This window comes from Centruroides sculpturatus, unplaced genomic scaffold (genome assembly GCF_000671375.1).
Source record: "Centruroides sculpturatus isolate CEXI.00-Female unplaced genomic scaffold, Cexi_2.0 scaffold2179, whole genome shotgun sequence".
Lineage (NCBI taxonomy): Eukaryota > Metazoa > Arthropoda > Arachnida > Scorpiones > Buthidae > Centruroides > Centruroides sculpturatus.
This window is the reverse complement of record NW_019386369.1, coordinates 35,856-48,635: the sequence shown is the minus strand read 5'-3', so window position 1 is coordinate 48,635 and position 12,780 is coordinate 35,856. Positions and strand designations below refer to the sequence as shown.

Sequence of the window (12,780 nt, the reverse complement as noted above, 5' to 3'; positions counted from 1 at the left end):
CCATTTTCATTCTAAACCATATTATCATTATATATTTTGACAGCTAGCATTTTAAGGCTTATTTGTAAAAAATTTTGTTTGATTTCGTGCAATTATTTATTTTTTGTGTCCCATCAAATATGGAAGATCGAAAGCAGCATCTTCGGCATATTTTGTTGTTTTATTACCAAAAAAATAAAAATGCCATTCAAGCAAGAAAAAAATCGTGTGACATGTATGGTGGAGATGTGTTGACAGAACGACAGCGCCAAAATTGGTTTACAAAATTTCGTTCTGGAAATTTCAATATTGAAGATGCACCTTGTTCTGGATGGCCAGTTGAAGCCAATGAAAACAAAATAAAGATACTGATTGAAGCAAACTGCCGAATAACAACACGTGAAACCACTAAGAGATTAAATTTGTCAAATTGAACTGTTTGAGTACTTGAAACAAATTGGTTTCGTTTCAAAGCTCGATAAATGAATTCCACGAGTTCTTAAAGAGAAATGCTCTATTTGGTGGGATATTAAGAAAATTTTTTTTGGAGCTTTTTACCAGACAATTTAACAATTGATTCGAAAGTGTACTGCATTCGAGTAAACAAATTGCGTAATATCATCAAACAGAAAAAGCCAGCCAGAATTGATAAAAAAAACAGCTGTAGTGTTTTACCACAATAATGTCAAATTTCACACAAGTTTGGTAACTCGTCAGAAACTGTTATAACTTAGATGGGATGTGCTATCACACCAACTGTATTCGCCAGATCCAGCACACAGATTATTACTTGTTCCGGTCTGTACAATTTTTTTTAACTGTAAGACAATTACTCGAAATGACAATGTCAAAAATCACTTGGATCGGTTTTTTGTAAGCAACGGTAAAAACTTTTATGAATGTGAAATCGTGCTANTATGTACTCTTTTATACCTCTATGCTGGTAATAATAAATGGCAGTATGATTTTATAAACAAGACATAGTCTTGTCAAAAATGCTCATAAAATTTTAAAATGTTGCTTTTTAATCGTTAGTCAAATTAAATAATTAGTCAAAGACAGTAAAGAAGATTCAACATAATGATTTCTTATATTTTTATTATTCCTAAAGATTCACAATAACATTGTTCTATAAAATACAAGTATAACTAACCTTTTCTATTTTAGTAGCATTTCTATTTCTTAGAACATTAAAGTTACATTTATTATGATGTGTATCATTCAACATACTTAATGTAATGCTGTTAATCTGAAGAGGGCATATACTTCATAGATGAACCAAAACATGTTTTGAAAGTTAAATAAAGAATTTCTAATGCTGTTGTGACTCTTTAGGCATGATGGGACTATAAGAATCAGATAAGTTGGCTAATTTATAATTAAGAATAAGATTTTTAATAAGATACTCTCTTTTGGCTAATTGTAAAATTTATTATTCATGTACCTGAAGAATTCTGTTGTTAATGTTTGAAGGTTATTTATATGCCACCAATAATAATGTATTGTTTGAGGTATTTAATATATTAATTAATAAAATGAAGAAAAAACTCTTGAATAATCTCGGACTTGATTGCATTGAATTTATTAACCATAATCACTGTTAATAATGCCACAAAAGCATGTTCATGCTTTTTCTAATTCAAAAGGTGTTAGTACGATATTTTGTAATGATTTTTCCTTCATCAGCAACATGTGAAATACACATACTCTTTGTTGACCCTCAATGTATTTCTTTTACATCATTTCTAGCATTCTAGCAAATTCTATCAATCATAATAACAGCAATTGAATTTGCAATCTACAAAAGTGTTGCTGACACTGTTAAAAATATGTTGTAATTTAATACTTGTTTTTTTATTGTAAATTTTTATCTGCATTTTCTTTCCTAACAAATTTCTCTTCAAACATTCAATTGGTCCCACAATGGGCAGAGTCAGGTGATGAGGGATGAAATCTAACGTGCTCGAGACAGATTTCCTGACATTTTCGGTTTCTCAGAGTGACAGATTAACATCTTTGCTTTAAAGACTTTGTATTACAAACATATTCGCTTTTTACTGATCAGAAAGAAGCAATGTTTGAAGCATTATATGTCCTAACATGATAGTTTGTTACTTAATAAAACACAGTAAAATTGTTTTTGAAAAGTAGTTGTGTTACAATCCAAATCCCTTATAATTTTTTTTAATTTAAAGTAATAAGGTGGTGACTCTGGTTAACATTTTTCCTCAGAATATCTGATTTTTAGGAACAAATTATCAATGTTAAGCAGGGATGCCTCCATATAAATTTAATTGCATCATATGAGATTTTAATTATATGTTAAGTTTTTTAAACACATTTTATATACTTGTCTATTACTTCATAAAAACTATGAAAATTGCTTTATGAAACTGTATTGGCTGTTATCCAACTCTTATGTTTAAACTCATTGTTGAAAAAACATTTGACATCAAGATATTCTTTAGTGACTAAACAGTGAAAATTATTCAGATGATTAAGAATTACTATAAGACAGATGATCGAGAGATGGGTGTTTTATGAGAGATATTATTTAGCGAGTGTTCAAGCTTGGGCTTAATATCATGCCACATTTAGTGGGAAAGTATTCAAATTTAGTAGGAACTGGAGTTTGAACTAGTGGAAGAGTTATCTATAACTTGGCAACAGTACCTATAATACCTGAGTAAACTACTGTTGGATTACTGGATATGTCAAACTAGAGATTGGCTGAATTACTGACTGTGTTGTAATTGGAAAATGACATAATTATTGATGTGTGTTTAAATAGAATTGGGTAGTTTTAAATAGACAGTTTTGATATTTTTTATTAGATAACTTAATATAAAATTAAAAAAACATTTTTAAATCATGCTTTAAAAATATTTAACATTTTTAATATTTTATTTGCAGAGATATAAAACCTGATAATATACTGATTGATCGAACAGGCCATATTAAATTGGCGGACTTTGGATCAGCAGCAAAACTTGGAGCTCAGAAGACTGTAATTATAACATTATTTTCATTATAAAAATCCATAAATTTTATAACTTGAATTTAAAGAAAAATTTCAGAAAAATAACAATTCTTTTCTCCAGTTTTATAGTTTTATTTGAGTTTCTATCTAGATGTACATCTTTCAGTTTGGTTACTTTAATATTTTGAATACTAATGAAATCTTGATATTTTCAATCAAGTTTGTTAGACATTAGAGCAGTAAATACAGTATTGTGTAATACTGCTTATCAGCAATACTGATCACACTAGAATAATAACAATAATATAAACAGCTGATCATAGTTAACAGCAATTAATAGTTGTAATAAAATATATTAACATATGTTTTACTAATAGTTTTTTCTGAGGACCACTGTAGAGACAGTACTTAGTTTTAATTCATATGTTACAATCTAATTTTAGAAATTATTTTGAATTATATTAACAAATAAAAATGATCAAGAATCTCATATTTTGTTAAAATGATCTATAATAATTTTTTGTTAAGGTATTAAGTAAAATGCCTGTTGGTACTCCTGATTATATTGCTCCTGAAGTGTTAATGGCTATGAATTCTGGGCCAGCTGCATCCTCTACATATGGAGTGGAATGTGATTGGTGGTCTTTAGGAATTGTTGCATATGAAATGCTGTTTGGCCATACTCCATTTAATGATGAAAAAGTTCTTGCTACTTATAACAATATCATGAATTTTAAAGTAAGTTATATGTAATAATTGTATTAGATTGTGTTTTATAGACTACATTGTAGTAGTAATAAAGTATTAGCAAATTTTTTAAAATAGATAATAAAAAAATTGTGTGTGTCTTTCTTTACTGTAATTTTTTTGATTAAAATATGAAATCTGTTTAAATTTTTTAGATTTATTATAATTTTATGAAACTGTTTAATTCATATATTAATTTACTATGGATTTTTCAAATAGCTAAAACTTCAAATAGCTGCACAAAACTTCTTGGTCTTCAAATAGACCAAAAAGTTTTGTGCAGGACAACAGTCAGTACTGACATCTTGCATAGTGGTAGATTGAAGTTGCAATGTTCAGATTGGTGATAGCCGTTTTCAAATGCCTTAATCCAGAGTAACTGGTCCATCACTGTTAATGAAGTTGCTGTCTGTTTGCAGATTAACTATGGATTGGCATATTCAGTAATGCATGATGTGTTTAACTATAGAAAAGTGTGTGCAAAATGGATTCCTAAACTTCTCACTGAGCACCAAAAAGGAGAGTGACTAGCAATGTACTGTACCTCCAATACCTACACTGTGGGAAGAACTCCTAAGAGGTAGCAGCCTTCTTGGACTGAATTGTGACTGGATAACAGTATGCATTTGGTATGTGCCCCAGCACAAACAATGAAATTATGGGGTGGAAATATACTGGATCCCCAGAAAGCAGAATGACTGGTTTTCAGCCAACGCTTATGATGATCTTTTTCGACCATTGAGGTTCAGGAAGTGGATAAGGAGCAAAGAAAGATGAGATTACCTTGCAATCTTATGCAGAGATCTTGAAAAATCAACTATATGTGAGAAACCATGGGTTCTAGGGGTTGTCCCTATCAACCACTTACTTGGAACAGTCTGCAAAGACCATTCATGTTGTCACTGGATGGATAGGAGGGCAAAACAAGTGGGGAGCGCATTGGTAAGTCGATAGGTGTCCAGGTTCTCAAATAGACAGATGACAGGTTAACATAACAAATAAATGTTGTATTTTATAGTTAGTTATATAAAATAAAGAGGATATACAAAGCTAAACACATATATAGATAATATAGGGCTAAATGCAGTTACAATAATTTGTAATTACAACTGGGCTACTCTATAGCAGCTATGCCTATTTCCGTTGAGAGAGAGTTCTCAGACTGCTGATAATTACCTCTGTGTGGATGGAAAGCTATATGTGACAATCAGTTATGGTTATGGAAGTAGTGAAAGTCCTCAATGTCTTCTACCATTGTCTTCTCGGACAGGATCGGGACGGGAGACAAGATGTCTCCCTAGTGCAAGAATAACTTCCTGTGTTGATCGCCTCAAGCTTCCAGTGGCTGTTGCTTTTATAGCATTATGGTGGGAACGGGGTCACAAGATCGTCTTCTGTTGATGATGACTTGCATTCTTTGACACTAAGTGTTAACTTTTTCCACTTGATTGTTGACACTAACAGTGACATCCAATCTTATTCTCGATGAGGAAAATTTTTTGTGTCGGTGGATGTTTACATTCAACTTTAAAAAAACTAATTCTTTTTTCTTTGTTTTTTAAGTGAGTTTGCGCCCTAAAATCTGTGGGCTTGCATATGTAAGGCCATCAAGTCCAAAAAGCCAGGACTTGTGAGTAAAGGAATGATTTTTCTTTAATACAATGCTAGACCATGTGCCTAAGCACCTTGATGATGATGAGAGAAGTCCTCAAACACTTGCCATACAATCCTGATTTGTTGCCATGTTACTACCATGTTTTTAGGAAGATGAAGGATGCCCTCAGCTGGTTAATTGTTAAATCAGATGATGATGTGAGGGGGGTCATGGAATGTGTTTGCAAGTAGCCAAGCTGTGTTTTTAGAAAGAAAAAAAATTGTGAAGTGGTGGATACTTGCTTTAACCATCAGGAGAGGAATATTTTGAAAAATATTAAATGATATGCTCAAAAAATAATTCTGGTTTCATTTTGAATGAAATAAGTTTAATAATAAATCAATGTAATTAAAAATGTAGATACAAATTATTATTATTGTAGTAGTATAAGTGCAATACTTAATTGGCACAAATGCCATGTATTATGCCAGACAAAAGCCAATATGTTTTAGTTAGAAACAATTATTATCCAGATTGTTTATAAAAGAAATTTATTTTCAGTAATGGTTTGAAGTTATTAATTAAATATCTGTTACTGTTGACATATGTATCTGAATTAAAAAGCTTTTGTGAGACACGTATTTATTTATTATTGATGCTTTTACTTTTTTTGAATAAACTTAAGATTAAAATCTTTGTTTATAATCATTCATATTTAAGGTGTTGGTATTTTATTATAGAAATCTCTGAAGTTTCCAAATGATGAAGTTGAAGTATCTCAATCAGCAGTTGATCTAATTAAAGGTTTACTACAAGAAAGTACTGAACGTTGGGGCTATGAACAACTTTATGTAAATATATTCTTCATTGATATTGATTGGGATAATATCAGACAAAGTAAGAATTGTTTTAGGAAATAAAATTCATACTTTTAGTAAGTTAATACTATTAGTCTTTTTTTTTTTATTGTAAGTTTTATTTTTTTCTGATACTTCAAAATAAAGTTTTTATATTTACTGAAATGATATAATCTAAAAGTATATTTAAATTAAACTTCTGTAAATGTTATTTGTCAGTTTTGTATATACTACCTTCTTTTGATTTGAATTATTCTATATACTGTACATACTATGTTTGTACATAGCTCAAATTATTAATTGTATGCTTCTTGTAAATTGTATGTTTAAAAAAATTTTTTTGAATTAAAATTACCGTATATTCTAGCATATAAGACAACTTTTTAACCCAGGAAAATCTTCTCAAAAGTCGGGGGTCGTCTTATATGCCAGGTGTCATCTTATAGGGCGGGGGCTACAGTTGGCCGGGAAGCCCAGGGTATGGATAGAGATAGAGTGGCGCTGTGCCCAGAAAAACACGCATCTTTCACTCATTTGGCTCACCTTTGTATATATCCTATTACCGTACATCTTCTCTGCCTCTCAGATCTTATTCAGTGAGTAAATCCCAAATTCTATATTTTAACTGTAAAAGTCGGAGGTCGTCTTATACACCGGAATATACGGTACATTTAATTCAAAAATTTAATTTTTTTTGAAATGTTCAAGTCTAATTGACTGTGTGTTCTAGATATATAATCTTTGCCTTTTGTTAAGTTTCATCTGTTTGCAATAAAGGTAGTTTTTGTTTTACAGCCTGGTTTTCTTCAAGCTTATTTGAAATCCAATAGTCACTGCTGCCTAAACACCTTAAGCACCTTGATGATGATGAGAGAAGTCCTCAAACACTTGCCATACAATCCTGATTTGTTGCCATGTTACTACCATGTTTTTAGGAAGATGAAGGATGCCCTCAGCTGGTTAATTGTTAAATCAGATGATGATGTGAGGGGGNGCATTGGAGTTAGTGGTCACCCGTCTATGGGGGAAATCTGCCTGAAGTATTGTGGGAAGGGAGTCTTGGTGAAATTCGGCTCGAAGGTTGGGTGTTGGGTTGGCCATTACATCCCCTATCAGGTGTGGGAATTCAGTCAGGTGATTCGATGTTTGGTCGTGGTGATATTCAGAATGTGTTGTCGATGGACAATGGGAAATAAAAAAAATTGACTAGCAGGTTTAGGATTTCTTTTGATTGTTTTTAGATTCTCCCCATGGACTTGGTTAAATGTTAATTTTCTCACACTTTAACAATCGATCATTTTTAACATATTTTCGATACTTTAAGATTAATCTGAAAAGATATTTCAGATTTGTAGAATTTCGCCGGATGAAAATTTATTTTAATCACAAAAGACACAGTCTGTCCAAAAATTATTTTTTGAAACCACCATTTATACTGATCATGTGTTCCAGAACACCATCGACAACCCGACCTTTCTTTGTAGGCTACTAGGTTGTCAGGCTAAAACATTCTTTTAAAAAACACACAAAAATATCCAATTAAAACATTAAAAGTAAAAAATTGGAACTGGCGGCCTTACAGTTGTCTTGAACTTGCATCCTTTCCAGTTAGGGAATTTCAGTCCTTATATTCACTTGATAAATGTGCTGTTAAATGTAAATTTTGGCCTTATCCCTCTGGTGACAAATTACTTTTGAAAAAGTTTTGTTTGTAGAATTTCGCCAGATGAAAATTTATTTTAATCACAAAAGACAGTCTGTCCAAAAATTTTTTGAAACCACCATTTATACTGATCATGTGTTCCAGAACACCATCGACAACCCGACCTTTCAATAAATGGTGGTTTTCAAAAAGTAATTTTTGGACAGACTGTGTCTTTTGTGATTAAAATAACATTATTTTCATGTTATCAGTTTTATCCAGTGTTTTAATTGTTATAATTGTTTTTTGATCACAATACAATAGTTTAAATTGCGGCAAAACTCTAGCTGTTGTTGAAGTTGATGGCAGGCAATATATAATTTATCGGTTATTGTTTAATTAATAATTATAATTAATCTTAAAGTTTCATATAATTTTTTGTTTTAACATATCCTTTTAAGGTTATGAATAATGAAGCCAGAATTTGCTTTAATCTTATTTAGTTAGTTCATTTCTCATTCTTATTGTTATCACTTCAGACAAGTCCCAAATAATTACAATAAGTAGAATTTTAAGTATAGTAAAATTTTTTTTGATTTACAGTATATTAAAATAATTAACACATTTAATATTGTAATAAAATCATTTTTGCAAATTAACTCTGATATTTCTGAACATTATCATATTTGTGTTTTAAAAATATTTATAAAATTTTGTTAATTAATATTCCTTCAATTGTTGTTTGAATGTAATGTGTTTAATCATCCATTGTTTAACAGTTCCTCCTCCTTTTGTACCAAATGTGTCTGCGGAAGATGATACTTCTAATTTTGATGATTTTGAACATGAAACTGCTCGTCCATCTGCTTCTGATTTAAAATCAAAGAACGAGTTCAGTGGTAAAAATCTGCCTTTTATTGGATTCACTTATTCATGTTGCAATACCGTTACAGAGAGGTAAGATTTAATTTTATTTCAGTCCAGTATATAAATTGCATTTAAAACCATAATACTATACAGTTTGGATTTTAGATGTTATCTACTGTCTTCTGTGTAATTTTTATTTAATCCTATATATATTTTATTTTTGATTTGAGGAAATTATAACTCTGTCTTTGATATTAATGGTAAAAATTAAATGAAGATTCCCCCCTTTCATAACAATTATACACAGATACCATAATCTGAGCATTTGTTTTGTTATAAGAATTTTATTCCTTAAAAGATATAAACTTGTAATTGTAAAGTACTATATTTTTATGCCTTTTACAATGATTATCGACACGACTGTGTGCCGGAAATAGTCGTTACCTAACTGGTACTTTACGCGGGTTTGCATTAATGTGCCAGGCCTGGACTTTAAGCGTGCACCGAATTAAATAATTGCAAAAAAAAATTAGGTCAAAAACAATCCAATATTTAATAATTCTAATAATTACTATGTACAAAAATTAGTAATAATGAAACAACAAAGTTCAAAGAAAATCAACAATAATAATCAACCCAACAAAACTCAAAATCAATCTAATTGCTAACTTAAATCTATTTCCCTTTGGAATTTGACAAAAAATTCAAAGACTTAACTTATGTACAACAATTCTTATGAACGAAGGTCCTAACCATCACCTCAATATACTAGGAACCTTTTCCCTCAACTCTCAAGACTTTCTCTAATCTTCGATCCACAAATTGAATAACTTCTAATCACCTTGGAACACCTTTATAGCTATTGGACACCTCTTGTCGTTCGCTGCTATGAAGCTCACCACGCTCATTGCTAACAGAAGCTCACCTTGGTCATCTTCACTTGAGGTATGATATTTATACTGTGAGGTGACGTCACAATTCTGACTGAGTCCACTCCCCTCATTTACATGCTTATCGCTAACAATAACTTTTCTTGTTTGCCTGGCAGTCTACAATACTCGCTAACCTTTTTACATCATTCTTTTTGACAATTTTTGGGATGTTTTCTTCATTAAGGTTTAGCAAGTTCCTAAGTTGTGCTTGTGGGGTCTCTTCCCCCTCATCTCGGTGCGGGCTTACTTTTTTCCGCTCAGGAGTGCAAGTGTGTGCGAGTTTTTTTCTACAGCACTTTTTCTCGTTGGTGAGTTGATTCTTTCTTCTGTTTTAAGTTTGTAAGGTGAGTGGCGAGGAAACCTTCGTCCTAACAAAACATAAGCCCCAAACAAAAATGGAAAGAAAGCAAAATAAAAGTAACTAAAAATAATGCTCGGACTTGGTTCCTTACAAACTCTACTTATTGGACTGGAATGATCTAGTAAACACTTCAATCAAAAGCCTTAAATTATTTTCTAGTAAAGTTAATTCAAAAAAGCTTTTTTGACTAATGTTTTCAATTTGCAATTGGAGATCTTCAGGCCTTGATTCTATATTTTATGATGGAATTATTAAATTGAACAATGATTTTTTTTTTAAATTAAATGAAAGAGATTTTGAGATACATAAAAATAAAAGTAACATTAATTATAAAATTACAAAATACACAATTAAAATAAATATTTGAAGATTACATAACAATAACTGAGAACTTTTTCGTTATACTGTCCCTATGTCATGTTGTTACGTTATATTTGGTCACACGGTCATATAAGGATTGTTATATGTATGATAGTTGTTTTTTGTGTTTAAAATTTATGCAATGGCCCTTTTTCTCAGATTTAAATATTTCTATTGCTTCTAGTATCTTGGAGTTGGCGTGCTTTGATGATCATAACCATTCGAGAAAGGCGTGCACCTCATTATCTGTTGTGTATATAGCTAGGGCAGTGTTTAGTTTCTTTTTGTCAATATTGTGGGACAATATTCTGATTTAAAAGTCCAGAGCAGTGATGTTGAACCGTTGATTATTTCCCTTGACAATTTGTCAGCCCAGGGGCATTGTCATTGGTTCCAATGATGTGATAGGTGGTGATCAATGGAGAATTGAAGATAAACAGATAAAGTTGGCCGTATGAGTAAAAGCACAAAGGAGGAAGAGAAGAGTCTTCGTGCTGCTAAGTTTTAGGCGATGTAATCAATCCCCTTTGGGTGAAGAAAATCTGTCTTTGAAACTTGGGCTTTTATTAACATAGCCTTTCAGTTGATCATCCCAATTGGTTTTGGACCTGTCTTTGTTCTTTATGTGGTCACTTACCTGTTGCTAGGTGCAACACAATCTTTATGTAGAATATTGGAGAGGTCAACATCAATGTTTAATCTGATCTGAACTGGAAATGGCTGATCTTAAGATAAATAAAGTAACAAAACAAATGTAATGTAAAATAAACAATGTATATCCTTCATGACTTGTTTATTGTACAAAAAAAGTATTTTTGGCTTTCCTTTTTCTTGTTCAAAAAAATTTTCAAGTAAATTTACTGTAAATTTAAATTTACATTTGCATATTTAATGTGCAGTAGGGCAGAGAGCTCACTGAGTTCAGTGTTATAACTCAATGACCTCTCCATCCTACTATACAATATTTGGCATGAGTATCAATCTGTAGTATATTAATGTGTTACTTAACCTGTAGAAAAAAGAGATGCTTTTCATTCAATAATCTATCCAATGTTGCCACCAGTAATTCTTCCTCACCTTCATGTGCAATGGGATTGTCTTTTATTATTAAGTTATAATGTTAAATGTAATGAAATTTATAATATATCATATTAATTGTGCAATTCAACAACAGGCAATCAATACTGTCAAAATATTTATTATTAATTAAAAATATTACACTGAAAGAGAAATGGGCCAATTCCAAATTGTTGCCACAGAGTAGGCAGAGCATAATTGTCCAAAATTGCTTTATAGCCCTCGGCTTTCAAAGTTCTGAGCACAAAAATAGAGAGCCAAGACCAAACCACAAAAAACAGGACCACACGAATTCAGAAAAACAGGAGAATTTCCTCCTTTGCCTAATTTTACAGTGGGAATAATACACTCCAGTAAGTAGTGTTCACCAGGCAATCTCTACATCCAAACACATCCATTGGATCTCCATAATGTGTAGCATGATTCATTGCTTCACAAGATGTCTTTCCATTGTTCCAGTGTCCACTGGCAATGAGCTTTATATTACTGTAGTCAATGAGCAGCATTCCATGTAGTGATCATTTGCTTATGCTTTGCAGCTTGCCCATGGAATCCAAGTGCAAACACCTCTCTATGGATGTTATGAGAGCTGACAACACTTCCCAAAGCCTGTTGCCATAGTTTCTAACAAGGACTGCCAGTTTGACCTCACCACACATTGGAGCCATCTATAATCCCAATCTGTCAGTATTTTCAGTCTTTCAGGTTGGATTTTGGGTTTTATAACTCCTTCACGTTTCCATTTCACTACAACATTGCTCACTGTTGAACACGGTATCTGGAACTTTCTAGAAACTTCAGATAGAATGGCCAAATCGATGGGCACCAATAATCATACCACATTCAGCCTCACTCAGCTTGCGTCATTTGTTCATTTTGATAGCAATAACTGTAATACACATCTACTATGGGTTTATGGTCCTTTTATTGCATCAGGATTTGCACCTTTGACGCATGGGCAAATCTGCATATGTTCAAGGAAGTGTCTGGTTATTTCTGACAATATAGTGTATATGATTGCTTTCATTTTAATTTGAATAAAATTAGAAAAATAAAGTGCAGTTTAAAAATATTAATATAATTGTATTTTAATTGTTTTGAATTATTTTTAAGTTAAATGTTGTTCTGGAAATTTGTGTGAATTTTAAAATTTTGTTTTTCAAGCAAGTAAAATGTCTTATTATATATATTTATATTACATTTCTCTTTATGAACAAAAGAACAAGTTTCTTTAACAGCATTTTATGAATTTATTAATCTATAAAAATGAATTGTTTTTTCAAATTAAATCAGTTTATTAATCATAATAGGCCATAGCCTGATATAACAAGGTGTTAGGCTTACATTATATCAAATTAACTTATATCAACATTAACAATAATCA

General features: G+C 31.4%; 1 protein-coding gene across 2 annotated transcripts; it reads left to right on the top strand.

Annotated features, from left to right (window-relative positions):
* The first annotated feature begins 2,864 nt into the window (after positions 1 to 2,864).
* On the top strand, positions 2,865 to 12,364 carry LOC111614702 (citron Rho-interacting kinase-like). 2 transcript variants are annotated; one of them, XM_023356069.1, is made up of 5 exons: positions 2,865 to 2,986; positions 3,488 to 3,697; positions 6,041 to 6,197; positions 8,579 to 8,756; positions 11,936 to 12,364. In XM_023356069.1, the coding sequence occupies exons 2-5, from the start codon at positions 3,500 to 3,502 to the stop codon at positions 12,015 to 12,017; spliced, it is 615 nt and encodes a 204-aa protein (XP_023211837.1). In that variant the 5' UTR covers positions 2,865 to 2,986; positions 3,488 to 3,499; the 3' UTR covers positions 12,018 to 12,364. The 2 variants fall into 2 exon arrangements, with proteins under 2 accessions (XP_023211837.1, XP_023211836.1); XM_023356068.1 differs by lacking the exon at positions 11,936 to 12,364 and adding an exon at positions 10,504 to 11,677.
* Positions 12,365 to 12,780: the final 416 nt, after the last annotated feature.